This window comes from Amphimedon queenslandica, unplaced genomic scaffold, assembly GCF_000090795.2.
Source record: "Amphimedon queenslandica unplaced genomic scaffold, v1.1 AMPQUscaffold_13493, whole genome shotgun sequence".
NCBI lineage: Eukaryota > Metazoa > Porifera > Demospongiae > Haplosclerida > Niphatidae > Amphimedon > Amphimedon queenslandica.
In genome coordinates, this window is record NW_003546271.1 from 154,103 (window position 1) to 169,029 (window position 14,927).

General features: G+C 37.0%; 1 protein-coding gene across 1 annotated transcript; it reads left to right on the forward strand.

Annotated features, from left to right (window-relative positions):
• The first annotated feature begins 10,332 nt into the window (after positions 1-10,332).
• Positions 10,333-14,380, forward strand: LOC100638803 (ATP-dependent DNA helicase PIF1-like). Its single transcript, XM_011412034.1, has 3 exons — positions 10,333-11,119; positions 11,263-11,501; positions 14,246-14,380. Exons 1-3 carry the CDS (start codon positions 10,333-10,335, stop codon positions 14,378-14,380), a joined length of 1,161 nt encoding a protein of 386 aa, XP_011410336.1.
• Positions 14,381-14,927: the final 547 nt, after the last annotated feature.

Below are 14,927 nucleotides of genomic sequence, written 5' to 3' on the forward strand. Positions count from 1 at the left end.
AACTGAAGGAATTGCTGTGTTCAGCCCCTGTACTGTATGCTTCTGACTATGAGAAGGAATTCATCCTCCAAACTGATTTATCTGTGAGAGGAGTTGGTGCTGTGCTGAGTCAGGCTGATGATGAAGGTGAAGACCATCCTATTGGCTATTTTAGTAGAAAACTCCTACCACATGAGGAGAAGTATTCCACTATTGAGAAGGAGTGCTTGACCATCAAACTCAGTATCCAAGCCTTTAGAGTATATCTACTGGGCCAGCCGTTAACAATACAGACTGATCACAGGGCATTGGAATGGTTGGACAGAGTAAAGGAGAATAATGCTAGACTCACTCGATGGAGCTAGCTCATGCAGCCATACCAGTATCAAACACAGTATCGCCCAGGAAGGATCAATGGTAATGCTGATGCGTTATCTCGAAGCTTTCATAATGCTACAAATGACAATTTGTAGCCGGAAAAGGGGGAAGAGATGTGATAGATTAAAAACTATTGATTATTATTCTTTATTATATAGGTATGTGTTACTACTTATTGGTTGTATATGTGTATCATTATCATTTGAATTATTAGTTGTATGTGTATTATTGATTAATAGTGGTGTATGTATTGTGTATTAATAATGTATTGTGATTTGACCTTAGACCAATTTGTGCAACTGTGGTTTAGTGAGGGATGACAGCTCGGGCTGGCTCAGGCTTGCCCAGGTTGCCATCTAACTAGGAACACTCTATGTCATGTGGTTATCATGTGCGTCATATGTATAACTAGTTTTAACTTGTTTGTGTCACATGATTTTGAAAATGATATAAAAGTGCCCGACCATTTCTGGTGAGTTGGTTGGTTTTATGACCTTAAAATATTCTTGTAGTTGGCTTGAGCCAGGGGGGCACATGTGGATCTCTTACACGAGTGCACTACTTACCTCATCATGCTGTCATCAGGAAGGATAGGGAAACATCCAACGTGCGTATAGTATATGTGCGTAAGCTAGTGAGAATGGTCATTTTCTTAATGCTTCTCTAAAAACGGGACCCGAATTTAATCATAAGATAATGGAAATCTTATTGAGGTTCTGTGTGCATAATGTAGCTTCAGCTACTGATGTAGAAAAGGCATTTTTAATGATAACAATTGATAAAAGGGAAAGGGAATGTTTTATGATTTTTTTGGATAGATGATTTGTAGAAGGACCCTCCTTTTCTATAGTTTTAAGATTCACACTGTAGTTTTCAGTGTGACCTCTAGCCCCTTTTTTTTCAGGGCTACAATCAAATTTCATTTAGAAAGTCTCATTGAATCTCGTGGAAAACTAGTCAATAAGCTTCTTAGATCCTTTTATATACACAATTTTGTTACTGGAGCCAAAACAGAAGAATTTAATTTAGTCTGATGCTAAGGCTTTGATGAAGAAAGGTGGCTTTAAGTTATGTAAATTTTTTTGAATAGTGAGGTCTTACAAAGGAAAATTGATGTACTAGAAAAGATCCTAGCATATTTGATAATGAGAAGACATATGCCCAAAGCATACTTCAGAACTGTCAGAAGAACTCTGACGGAGAATAGAAGATTTTGGGGGTTTTGTGGAATGTTCTTTTGGATGATATTCTTTTGGATATTTGTAATATTTTTGACCAGGAATTTGAGTCAGAGCCATCGAAGAGGCACATTGTTAGCTTTGCTGGCTGGTTTTACAACCCACTCGGGCTCACTGCACCTGTTATTAAATTTAAAGTCCTGTGTCAAGCACTTTGTCATGCAAAGGTACAGTGACGTGAAACTCTTCCTGGTCAGTAGTTGGAGAGGTAGCAATTGCTTGTAAAGGAGTTTGGAAGTTGCCAGCCTATTAGAATTCCACGGGCTACACTCAGTCGTTAGATGATGTAGAGAGTTTTCAACTAGTGCGATTTTGTGATGCATCATCTGTAGCATATGGTGCAGTAGTGTATTTAAGAATGAGAATTCGTGAAATGGCTATCACCAGATTACTTGCTTTTAAGACTAGAGTAGCACCAATACAGGCCCAGACTATGCCCCGGTTAGAATTATTGGGAGCTCTCTTTGTTTCTAGACTTATTGCAGCCCATAACTAGTAGCCTGGGTATGAAATTGTCTCTTGAAGGCCAGTCTGATATACAGACACTCAGGTAGCTCTTTTCTGGATCAAAGGTATTGATAAAGACTAGAAACCCTTTGTCCATAACCATGTCACTCAAATAAGAAGTCTAGTTCCAATTAGCTGCTGGAGACAATGCCCAGGCAATTACAACCCAGCAGATCTGCCATCCAGAGGTATATCACCTGCTGATTTAAGGGAATGTTCATTATCGTGGAATGGACCACCTTGGTACAGTTATAAAATAGAACATCATACCTTGATACCTCCAGACATTCCCTCAGATTGTAAATCAGAGTTAAAATTACTACAACAAAATGATTGTGGCTTACTTATAATTGAATAATCAAATATTGCCACTATAATGAATATCAATAATTACAGATATTGGACTAACTAAATTATTGAAAGTTACATCATTTCTGATACCTTTTGTTTATAAACTATCAAAAAGAGTAGTTCATGGAAGTACTATGTCACATGCCTTGATTAAGGCTAAACAACTTTGGCTGTTAGAATTGACAAATGCGCTGTAAGTAAGAAAGGATTTCCAATCCATAAAGAAACAGCTGGATTTGTTCTGTGATGATAAGGTATGTGGAGGTGTTGTGGAAGAATCAGTTATTCTGATTTCTCCTATGCCACCAAACAGCCAATAGTACAGCCTAGTGAGCACCCTTATGCCTCTACTATTAAAGCAGCTCTTGCTAGAATCTTTCATCTTGGAGTCAAGGGAACCTTGACTGAGCTGAGACCAAAGTATTGGGTAGTAAAGGCTAGATTGTCAGTAAGGACTATGATTTCTAGCTGCAATTTATGTCGAAGGTGTGGAGGTTTAGCTTATAAAGCTCCTCCTTCTCTGCCTCTCCCTTCATTCAGGGTAACAGAGCATTCTCCATTTAGTTATTCAGGGGTGGATAATGCCAGTGCCTTGTATGTGAAACCTGATTACCCTGCGCGAGCCCATTCTGAACAAGAAGTTTGGATTTGCTTGTAAACAAGGGCTGTGTGCAATTGATGTAGTGTCTGATTTATCTACTGCTTCTTTTCTTAGATCTCTGAAGCTTTTATTTCTAGGAGAGGACTGACTCCATATGATATCTGATAACGGAAGAACATTTAAGGCAGCAGCTCAAGTATTACAGAAAATTGTGACTGATGATTCCGTCTCTGAGTACTTAACTAAAATAAAGATAGAATGGTCGTTTAGTATTGAGAAGACTCCGTGGTGGGGAAAGATATTTGAGAGAATGATTTGGCTAACTAAGAAGTGTCTCCGCAAAACTATTGGTCGTGCTACATTTACATATGATGAACTACTTACAGCAGTGATAGATATACTTAATTCTTGCCCTCTCTCTTACATATCATCTTCATATTTAGAGGAACCACTGACTCCCTTTCATTATTTTATTAGTTGGACGACAATTATCTAATTTGCTGGAATAGTAGCATTACCGTCATGTTACGGAAGAATATGCTCCTGAAAGCTCATTGATTATTTTCAATAAAAGGTTATAACACTTATACTTAACTCTGGATAAATTTTGGTCAGATGGAAATTAGAGTACATACTTAACCGTCGTGAGAGATATAATAAGCAAAGACAAAGTATCCACTCCAGAGAAGTTAAGATTGATGATATTGTCATTATGAACGATGAGAATTCTTCAAGAGGATTCTGGACAGTGGGGAGAATCAAAGAGTTAATAGTTGGTGGAGATAAGGAAATTTGAGGAGCAGTTATACAAATGTATGCTAAACTGTTTAAAAGGTGGGAGCTACTACAGCTTTCTTCACAACTTAAGGCCATGTGCCATCATTACTGTGTGCTGGTTGAGCATGGCTTGATTGAGATACTCCTCTATTGCAGCCACTTTTTACATTGCTGCAGCATTGCAGATATACCGGTACTAAAGCTTCTCTGTGTAAAAAGGCAAAACATTCTCTGTCTCAAAACATTCATTAAGTTTTAATAAATCTAGTACAAATTAAGAGTAATTAAATAGTATAAGTTTTGAAAATCCTACTGAAGACGCAAATTCTACTCTACATTGCGAAGTGATCTGTAATTCTTACATAATAACATTAAAAGTACAATGTAGAGTAGAATTTGCGTCAAGAGTAGGATTTTCATTTTGTATTGTCATTGGTCATTCGGAATCCTACTTCATCTTGTTTTTTTTTTTAATAAATTTTTAATGTTTTGTTAGTGCACCATAAGTTATTGCAAATGACCCATCAGATTGCCACATTGGAGGTAAGAAAAATCACTTATACTACCTCGTGGACATCCAATAACAACTGATAAAACTCCAAGAACCGGTTTTTCCTTATTATTTAACTCAAAGCATAGTAGCTATGTGTCTTGTGGTACTTCTTGCTAGAGTAAGCAAACTTTTCACATAGGAAAAAGCTAGACAACAATAGAGACCAATGTAGAATCTATGTTCTGTTTAGCCATGTGCTTGTTTCGAAAGAGGTGTTTTGGGCTTGTTTGTACTACTTACACACATGGAGTGCGTGTGAAAAAAATACGGCTGCTTGTTTTCATTAGAAGAGTCAGGAAACAGTAAAAAGTATCCCTTTGGTCTTATAAACCTTTGCTAGTGATGAAAAGTGTCTTTAGCTATAGATAATGGCATAGTAGAATTCAGTTCTTAATCTTGGTTGCCACAGGTTTATTTTACCGAGGCACAGCATCCCTTGGTAGAATAAATTGCGTATCAACCAAGACGGAGGTGTTTAACCTATAGTTAATATTATTATTACTATCATTATCATTATTATCAAATGGTTAGTCTATATGTCACTAGAAAAAGTAGTAGTAACTCAATTGAGATACGCTCCTTCATCAGAGGCCATTCCATGTCAAAATATATGGCAGCCCTTCATTGGAGAAATTTTGATTCTGCAAATGGAGCAAACCCACATAGTGGACTACAATGCAGCATAATAAATCCCATATCAACCGAGACCGAGGTGTTTAACTTATAGTTAATATTATTACTATCACTATCATTATTATCGAATGGCTAGTCTATATGTGACTGAAAGTAGTAGTAGTAACTCGATTGAGATACCTTCCTTCATCAGAGGCCATTCTGTGCATCAAAATGTATGGCAGCCCTTCAGTGTAGAAGTTTTGATTCTGCAAATGGAGCAAACCAACGTAGTGGACTGCAATGCGGTTGCTATGATGAAGGACTCTCATGTTGTTGGTCATGTTTGTGCTAATTTGTCTGTCCTTTTTTTCTATATTTCTGGCAAGAGATGGTAACAATGCCGTCATTGAAGTCACTGGCAACACAGTAGCTGTATATGGACTGGAAATTCCTTGCAAGTATCGCTTTTATGCATACTTGCGCTGGTTGAGAGACATCATGACCTCATTTAAAACTCTAATTTAGTCAATACATTACAATAATTTTTAACTACCTGGGTATGTAGCCCCCAGGTCGTTCCTAAGATTGTTTTAACCGTCGCGCTATCTATATATATCTATATTTATTTATTTATTTGCATGTCCACACTTACATTTCTTCTATACACATTGTATTGCAGAAGTAACAATTTTAATGGGCCATAGCAACCACCCGATGGCGAATTTGAACAGTCATGACAGCATTTTGGGATTCAGGAGCAGCAAATAACACATTAGAGTTGACTTCAGTCACATTTAAAGGAGCTATTAAACAACTAAAGAAAGCTGTGAAACACAAGAGGTAAAATAACTAACTTCCTTTCTCACCATTGTAACTTTATCATACAAACATTTACATCATAAAGTAGAGCTAGGTTTTATTCTTCAATGTCTGAGTCCAATGTAACTTTTATTCAGTATACTCACTGAAATATATAATATGAAATCAGTGAATGCAGCTGTTGTCATTAATAATTTAGGAGCCAATTATCCAATAATAATTAATGTGTCAAGAATTCATTAATTAATAGGTTTACATTTAATAATAATTAAAATACTGACCAATCAAAACAAGCCACGCCTTAATTGAAAATCCATAACTAAGCAACAAAGAATTGTAAGATGCAGTTACAATGCTTTTGGAAGAAGGAAACTTCTGTACAAAGAGTAACAAAGAAGAGAGTATTACACCAGTGGATGCTGGAGTCCACTAAACAACAAAATGCACACACTACAACAGTATCGCTATGCAAAAAAAGGCGAGTGACTGATTCTGGGGCCTTAAGCACCATGTACCATTACAAGATGTTTGCAATACTAATAAAAAGAGACGTACCGAGTATTATAAAGAAAAGAAAAGGCAATAGAGATAAAAAAAATCCATGGTAGAAAAAGGAAGAATGTTGAGACAGATGAGGGAATTTGCAAGAATGAAGAGATCCATAGAAAATGAATCCCCATCTCAAAGAGAATCTCGCTTAATAATAAAGATTACGATCTCAGCAAAGATGTGCCAATGAGTCAGAAGCTCAAAAAGAAGCACACCTTGATGACCAGAGGCATGGATCCCAGCAACGATGTGCCATTGAGTCTGAAACTCAGAGAGAAGTACGTCGTGATGACCAGAGGCAGAGATCTCAGCAAAGATGTGCCAATGAGTTTGAAACTCAATAAGAAGTGTGTCATGATGACCTGATTTAGAGATCTCAGCAGCAATGTCCCAATATGTCTGAAGCTCAAGGAGAAGCACTTGTTGATGACCAGAGGCTGAGATCTCAGCAACAATGTGCCAATGAGTTAGAAGCTCAGAGAGAGGTACGTCTCAGTGACGTAAATTGAAGATCACAACAAAGGCAGACAAATGAATCTAAGTTAGAACGAGAAGTACGTCTTTTAGATCTTCGTCAAAGAGATCGTGAAAGGAGAGACTCAGAAACTGAAGAGCAAAGAGCTCAAAGAAATGAAAGAATGATACAGTATGCCAAACAACTATCAGCTAACCAGACATGCCCAGCTCCCTCTCCTGAAAGCATACGTCTGCACCAACTGTCACAAAAAGACCGAAAAATTTCAAAAAGGAATACGACTATCTCTGACCAGCAAATGCTGTGCATGTGAGCGTCTGTGCTACCCAAAAGGTGTATCATTGGCTGATGTGAGTAAAGTACATGATGTATTGCAACAGCATTATCATGCATGTATTAATTATACACAATTATCAGCCTTATGGCCTAATAAAGTAGTAAATGGTAGTGTGCATGTTTGTGGTAGATGTATGGCTTTTATAAAGAAAGGGAAAATACCTCTATTTGCTACAATATAAAATAGACATACAGATGAAATCCCACCAGAACTGTTCCGTTTGATCACAATGAAACAGAGAGTAATTTCAAGAGTGCAGCAAGCCTTTGTGAAGCTAATAGTGTTGCCATTGGGTCAATGAGCTTTGGCTGCCAGACCATTAATTTTCCTGCAAATGTGTCTGAAGTATTTAATTCTTTTTCTAGGCCACTAAATAGTGACGGAGTTGTGTTAGTTAAGCCACCACAGGGCACAAATGCTACAGTCTCTGTTCCACCTGGTGATCAAACAGCCAGTACTAGTAGTAGGCCTGAGAGTGATAGAGCTAGTACCAGTACAAACAGTGCTTGTGCTAACACTACACAATCAAGAACATCTACTAGTACTAGAACCCTATTTGTGGTGAGGAAGCCATTGGTTGTTGATGCTCTTCGGTGGCTAAAAGATAATAATACTTTATATAGTGATGTGAATATTGATGAATCTGTTATCAATGATTGTTATGACAGTAATAATGAACCTGAGAATAGTACTAGCATTGATCCTCCCCAATTCAAATGTTCAGTAGTCAGAACGGATCATACACTTCCAAATTTAGAAACCATTGACTTCATTCCAAATGGGTCATATAATAATCAAGTGCATCAGCTTCCTTGAGTAAGTGGCCAGCCAATAAATTTCTATGAAGATAATAGTGCAGAAGAAATGGCATTTCCATGTCTATTTCCAAATGAAGTCAATGGCCTTCATAGAGTAAGAGATCCGCCAATATCACTTACTGATTGTATTCAATCACGTTTACTTAATGCTGACAATCGCTGGTCTAATAATATTTCATATTTACTATTGTCAGCAAATTTACTTGAAAAGATGAGGTTACGTGATTCTGTATCAATTGCAATGCGAATTAAATCATTATTATTATTGGATAGCACAGGGCGTATCACTACTGGTGAATTATTACATGTAGATTTAAGTTAAAAGCCGGAGCTTTCAGAAAATTTATATGCATTTAAGCGTAATATATGGGGGATGGGTTCCTCAGCATACTGGAATAAGCAAAGCTTGATTTGTTTGCCATGTTTAGAACGCTGTGTCCACTTAATTTCTTATCACATTAAGTGCAGACGATATGAATTGGTTTGATTTAATGTGTATACTTGCTAAATGTGATGGAAAGCACCTTAGTGATGATGAAGTAAAAGAGCTGTCTACCTCAGAGCATAGAAGGTTACTAAGTACCTATCCAGTGATAGTAACACATCATTTCTTTCATCGCTTTCAAGCTTCTATGAATCATATATTAAATGGTGCTAGTAAGCCTATAGGTGAAATAAAAGACTACTTTTGGAGAGTTGAGTTTCAACAAAGAGGCTCACCTCATATGCATAGTCTATTATGGGTAGAAATGCACCAGATATTAAGACAGTAGAAGGTAGAAGGAAAGCTCCGGGTTTCATTGATACATATGTTAGTTGTCACATACCAAAAGATGGCGAAGATGATGATTTAAAAGGTTTAGCATTGCAATTACAAAAGCGTAATCATACACAAATGTGTAGAAAAAATGGACGTAATTGCTGTACTTTGATTACCCAAAAAAACGAAGTGACACAACTTGTCTGAAAAGAAATGCTGACGTTGGAAACAAAGCACGTTTCTACATACTGAAATGTGAAGTAGGTGCTGAGATGATAAATCCATACAATTCTGACCTACTGAAAGCATGGAGAGCTAACATGGACATTCAAGTAGTAGGATATGTCTATGGAGCAGCAAAATATGTATGATATTATATATGTGTAAAGACAAGCCAGAACAGATTAAACAACAGATAGCAAGAAAGTTAGATAAACTGCCAGTAAATTGTACCCAGAGACAAAAACTTTTAAAAATAGGAAACACTTTAATAAGTCACTGGATACTGGTGCTCAAGAGGCAGTATTTTATACTACTAGCTTACATTTAAGAGGCCCTAGTCCATTGTATGTATTCATAAATACAAATAGACCAAAAAAAGAGGAAGACTATTTGAGTCAAAATAGAGAGCTAAGAGCTATGAGTACTAGAGATGATGATGTCTTCAATCCTGGTCCATTAGAGAGATATCAATCTCGTCCTGATGGAGAACCATTTGACAGTATCAGTCTTGCACGCTTTTCTGTATGGTTCAACGTTGCTGATAAAAGTTTTGAGCCAACAACTTCCCGTGTCCAACCTAGATATAAACTAAAGAATGGTCTAGGAAAGATATGTCTAAAATGAAAGCAAGCATGCTTGAGGTTACCTACATTAACACAAGAGTCTCATGGTGATAGTTACTATTATCAGTTAATCTTTCTTTATCTCCCATGGAGAAATGAGACTCTTGATATAATTTGAAATCATGGCTCTGCTCGAGCAATATTTGTAGCAAATAAGAATCAATTACAAGTATTAAGTACAAAACAAAACTCCTCTTTTGCTGATGAAGTACAAAGAGCGACAGAGCAATTTCGTGTATTAAATGAATGTGGCAATGCTGTGTACGCTCCTGTTGCTCCTAGTACTTCGCAAGTAAATTTAGAAAATAATCATGAAGGTGATGGTCATGATCCAATATATGACAATGAATTATATCTTGATAATGTAGCTGCATTACTAGTTAATGATAATAATGATCATCAAAATCTATGCGGTCAAAATATAGAACAAAATATTGGTGACGCATTGACTCTAGACTCTATCTCAAGGTGTTGCTTTTCAGACTCAGATTTTGAAGCAAGGATAGCGAGTCTCAATGATTCCCAGAGAGTCCTTTATGAGAAGGTCCTTGAGTATTCAAGAGCAGTATATGTTTTTTAAATGAGGATCAGGGAGTCAATGCCCAGCCCTTTTCACATGTTTATAACAGGTGGTGCTGGGACTGGTAAAAGCCATGTAATATATGCCATCAAAGAGCATTTAGAAAGAGCTCAATTGGTGCTGCAAATGCTTGCGTTTTAATGGCACCAAATGGTGTTGCAGCCTTTAATATTGGCTATTCACCGGGCTCTCAATCTTCCTGTAGAGCATGGAAACTCCACTACCTATAGAAAGCTTGGAGCTGAGAGATTAAAGAAGCTAAGACAATCCTGGAAATATATCAACACCATAATAATAGATGAGATAAGTATGGTCTCATACTTAACAATATCCTTCATTGGCAAGTGGCTAACTGAAATTAAAGGAACCGATGACACTGAAGTTCTCTTTGGAAGACTGAATGTCATTGCAGTAGGTGTCTTCTTTCAGTTGCCACCAGTGAGGGATAAATTTGTATTTCAAGATGGCAGAGGCTGTAATCCAGGCTCAACACACTTGTGGAGGGATGAGTTCAAAGTAATAGAACTAACTCAGAATATGAGACAAAGACAAGACACAGAATATTCAGAAATTCTCAACCGTGTGAGAATTGGTTCTCAGACAAAGTCTAACATAAGTGTACTCCGATCGAGTTTGACAAGTGGTATCAGGGATCCCATTGATGTCAGTCAACCTCCATTTGTTGATGCATTATGCCTATTGCCTTTAAAAGAACAAGTAGAAGATTATAATGACAGTAGATTGAAAGATTTATCACACTTTACTAAAATATATGATTTTGATGCAGAGCATTCAATAGTAGAGTCAACAACACTAATCCCTGGTGTAGTATCACACGAAGAAGTCCCAGATTCGCTCATACCTTCCAGTGATAAAGAATGTGCTGGCTCATCACGTAAAGTGAAGTTAGCTATTGGAGCACAGGTTATGTTACGATGTAACATTATATGTGAAGAAAGATTAGTAAATGGAGCTAGAGAAATAATTGTGGGTTTCTCTTGGCCAAATGGAGCTGATGATCGAGCAAGAAAGGGGATTCACCACAAAAAGAATATGTAAAATTTTATGACCCACGTGTAGGTCTTGTGAGCCGTGTCACAATTGATGATTCATTAGAACAAGAAGCTGTCCCAATAGAACCAGTCGCAGCCAAGTTCTATGGCAAGCAAGGAGTAACATTACGGCGTACACAGTTGCCACTACTATCTTGGTGGGCAGCTACTATACATAAGGTTCAGGGTCTATCCCTTGATGCTGCTGTAATCGATCTAGGTCCTAAAATGTTTGAAGATGGAATAGCATACATTGCCTTAAGTAGAGTAAGAACACTCCAAGGAGTTGCTGTACTAGGACTAGTTGAAAAGAAAATGGCATCATCAACAGTAGCAAATGATGAAATGGATAGACTAAGGAAACATAGATTATAAATGATGTGTCTTCTGGGATAGTCAAGGGATAATACTATAATACAAATTGAAACTACAAAAGTGTTGTGGTCTATATTATAGTATTTTCCATAAAAATCTTGAATCTATTCATAATAATGGAATGGACATTGGAGATGGATGGTGGGCCCAGAAGCAAAATCTCACTCTTTCTTTTAGTATTAAGTGAAGATACAATTATAATAGAACATAAAACATGTAGCAATACATGTACAGTACATGTATTACTCTTTGGAGTGATGATAAGATGAATGTAATCATGCTCTTCGGAGTGATGATACAATCAATATAATTACGCTCTTCGGAGTGATGATAATATAAATATAATCAAGCTCTTCAGAGTCATTATAAAAATAACATTGTATGATTATATTTGTTTGTTTGTATTTGTGTTGTCTAAACGTGCATTTATAAATTCATCATTAACAAGGGTAATAATAATAATAATAATTAATTATTGCTAGGAATTATATATAAATGTGAGCGATACACATACGGTGGTGAAAGCAATCATAGGAATTTTTTTTAAATTATACGCCTATTATTATTCAGATTTATGAGTCAGCTGATAATAGATTTTAAAACTAGATCAGATCAGGTGGCGTGAGAGCTTAGTGCAGCAAGAGAGCTCAGCTCAGAGTTATAGCAGTTACTAAAGAAATGGGTAAGATCCAAATATGCATAACTTTATATCTATTTTTCTCTTGCAGAATCATGGCAACCAACAAGTTAGATTTGGACAATACTAACTGGTCATCTAGGACCTCATCCTCAGACCCGCATTGATAATTCAGGTGAATCTTTTTCCATTTCGCTGGACTTGGAAACAAGTATGTATCTTGCACGGACAATTATGCATAGGCTCTAGACATAAATAGTCCTTGGTTTGCTAGCTACTGGGTTCAGTTGTACCCATTGTCATAGCACCATGCTCAAAGTTCACTAATAACTTCATGACACCCCACACACACACACATACACACACACATGTACACACACATGTAAGCACTGCCTGCATCATGTGATGATAGGTTATTTTTTTCCTTAAAACATGTGAGCACCTCATTAAACCAGTCGTCCTCAAATTCTTCGGTTTGGCTAGCTGGAGCCAAACTGAGATACATAACCTGTTATGTTGAGATACATAACCTGTCTGATAATGCTATGTCTTATGCATATAATGTATATTATAGAAAAACAAATGACAAGGTCTCAGGCTGCAAATCTTGAAGATAGGTTAGTGAAATTTACTGGCTTACAAAGTGAGGTTTCATATTTGTTTTGTACATATGCTATAGTTGCATGTGCATGTTTGAAATTGATTGCTCTCTCTTCTTTGTAACACCATTGTTTTAATGATCTGGGGGCGTAGCCCCCAGGTCGTCCTATAATTGATTTCACCGTCGCGCTATCTATATATATATTTACTTATTTGTATGTCCACACATACGTTTCTTCTATACACATTGTATTGTAGAAATAACAAGCCTTAGCAACCACCCGCAAAATTACGTAAGTGGGTGTGGTCACGGCAAACAAAAATGGCAGTGTGCTCATGGGACAAAGTTATGAGCTTTCAAACAGTGAAAGAACATAGAGATACTGTCTAAAGTCTTTTCTGGAAGCATTAGATGGTAGAGAGAACCTTCATAAGTCGTAATAAGAACCCAGCTGTACTTGCAAGGGGGTGAAAACAATTATAGGAATATTTTTACACAGTTGCGCTTGTTTGTAGTAATACCACACCCTAGGGTGTGGCTAATGTCTGCATTATGGGGCTTTTTTAATTGCCAGCAAGCTGTAGAGGATCAAGAAAGTGTCCACAATACATAATGGGGAGTTGTATTTAACCAAGGGGTTTGCTGATACAGTGCCCCATAGTATTTTGTGCAGGACCAGCAGGAAATGTCCCTATTGTTGCGATGTCCTTATCTCAGGGGGTCCGCATTTTGAGGTTCCACTGTACTTTCTCTGCTGTCAGTGTTTCTGTTTAGAAAATAACTCCTTTCTTCTGTTTTTAATTATAACAGCTCTTGGCTCAGGTCCTAATGAGTCCCACTGTCAAATAAAGCCATTGCCAAAAGTAGGTTTTCTTCAGTTCATTTTTTCATCCTTTTTGTCCTAAGCAGCACGAACCAGTAATGTTGCTAAAAGTAGTCAGGCTTCCAGGAAACTCTCTCTAGGCAAAGGTGATAATTTAAGTGTAGGAATTTTGTCCTAAATTCTTCAGTCCTGAGATATAGTAGCTCAAAAATGGCCATGTCCAGATATGCTTGGACACGGAAAAGAAATCATATACTTCCACATATTAAGAAATGAAAATGCTTAGCAAAACAAAGGGAGCTCTGTTTTTACTATTCATTTCTAATTATAAATGTAACATTTTGCTTTGTTTTACTAGGAGAACTTATCAGCATCATATAAAACCTGTTTTTGCTGTGTAGGTTTACTAAAGAAATGAAGTTGAACCATGGAACTTTCGTCACAAAGTTGAAGACTTTGACGCCGCCATTTTACATTGACATATTAGCGTGGTTACAATATTTTTAATTTTTTGCGAATTATAAGAGTGTATTGTAAGATTAATTTCATTTAATTGCCTTTGCCCTCATAAATAGATCTTTGAAGCTAAGATATGGTGTCAACAAATTGACAATCTTGTAACAAAAGTGTGGACTTACCTGTTGATCGTAGCAAAAGATTTTCAACTGTCCCTTTGTGGTCATTGCATTATGTGCATTGCAGTTGTGTGATTATAGTGTCTTCTGTCACTATTGACAGTGCTTGTACTAATATATTAAGAGCTACTAAAGCTAATGATGTTTCCTTTTGTCTCTATAGCAAACAAGTTCCTCTACCAGTGGTATGCAGCACACAATCATTTCAGCTACAGCTATGGTCAGCCAACTGAATAAGCAACTGGGAGGAGTATCGCTATTAAGGTCATTGGACATTTGAAGATGAATGGAGCACAATTAACTACAAATGCGAAACAAGGCAACAGGCGGAAAATATTGAGTCAATCCACATTAATGGATGTGCTTACGTCTGACATTGTTAATCCTGAGGAAGCAATGGAGGCCTTAAGGTAAGGAATTGAGTGTACATAGCAGCTTTGGAGATGCCTGAGTGCAGAGTAGAAGTACGTGTAGTAGCATGAGGAGAGTATCAGTGTTAATATTAATTTCTTCAGACTGAGCAACAGTACAAAGTAAAGAGAAAGAGCTAGTACAGCTAAGAAATAGCCAATCCACAAAAAATTAGGGAAAGATTTAGATAAAGTTTGTAAGTGCCAGCAAA

Coding starts and splice junctions, on each gene's coding strand:
- LOC100638803 (XM_011412034.1), top strand. CDS start 10,333: ATGGTGTTGCAGCCTTTAATATTGGCTATTCACCGGGCTCTCAATCTT. Junction 11,120..11,262: donor AGCACAGGTTATGTTACGAT/GTAACATTATAT, acceptor ACCCACGTGTAG/GTCTTGTGAGCCGTGTCACA. Junction 11,502..14,245: donor CATACATTGCCTTAAGTAGA/GTAAGAACACTC, acceptor CCTCATAAATAG/ATCTTTGAAGCTAAGATATG.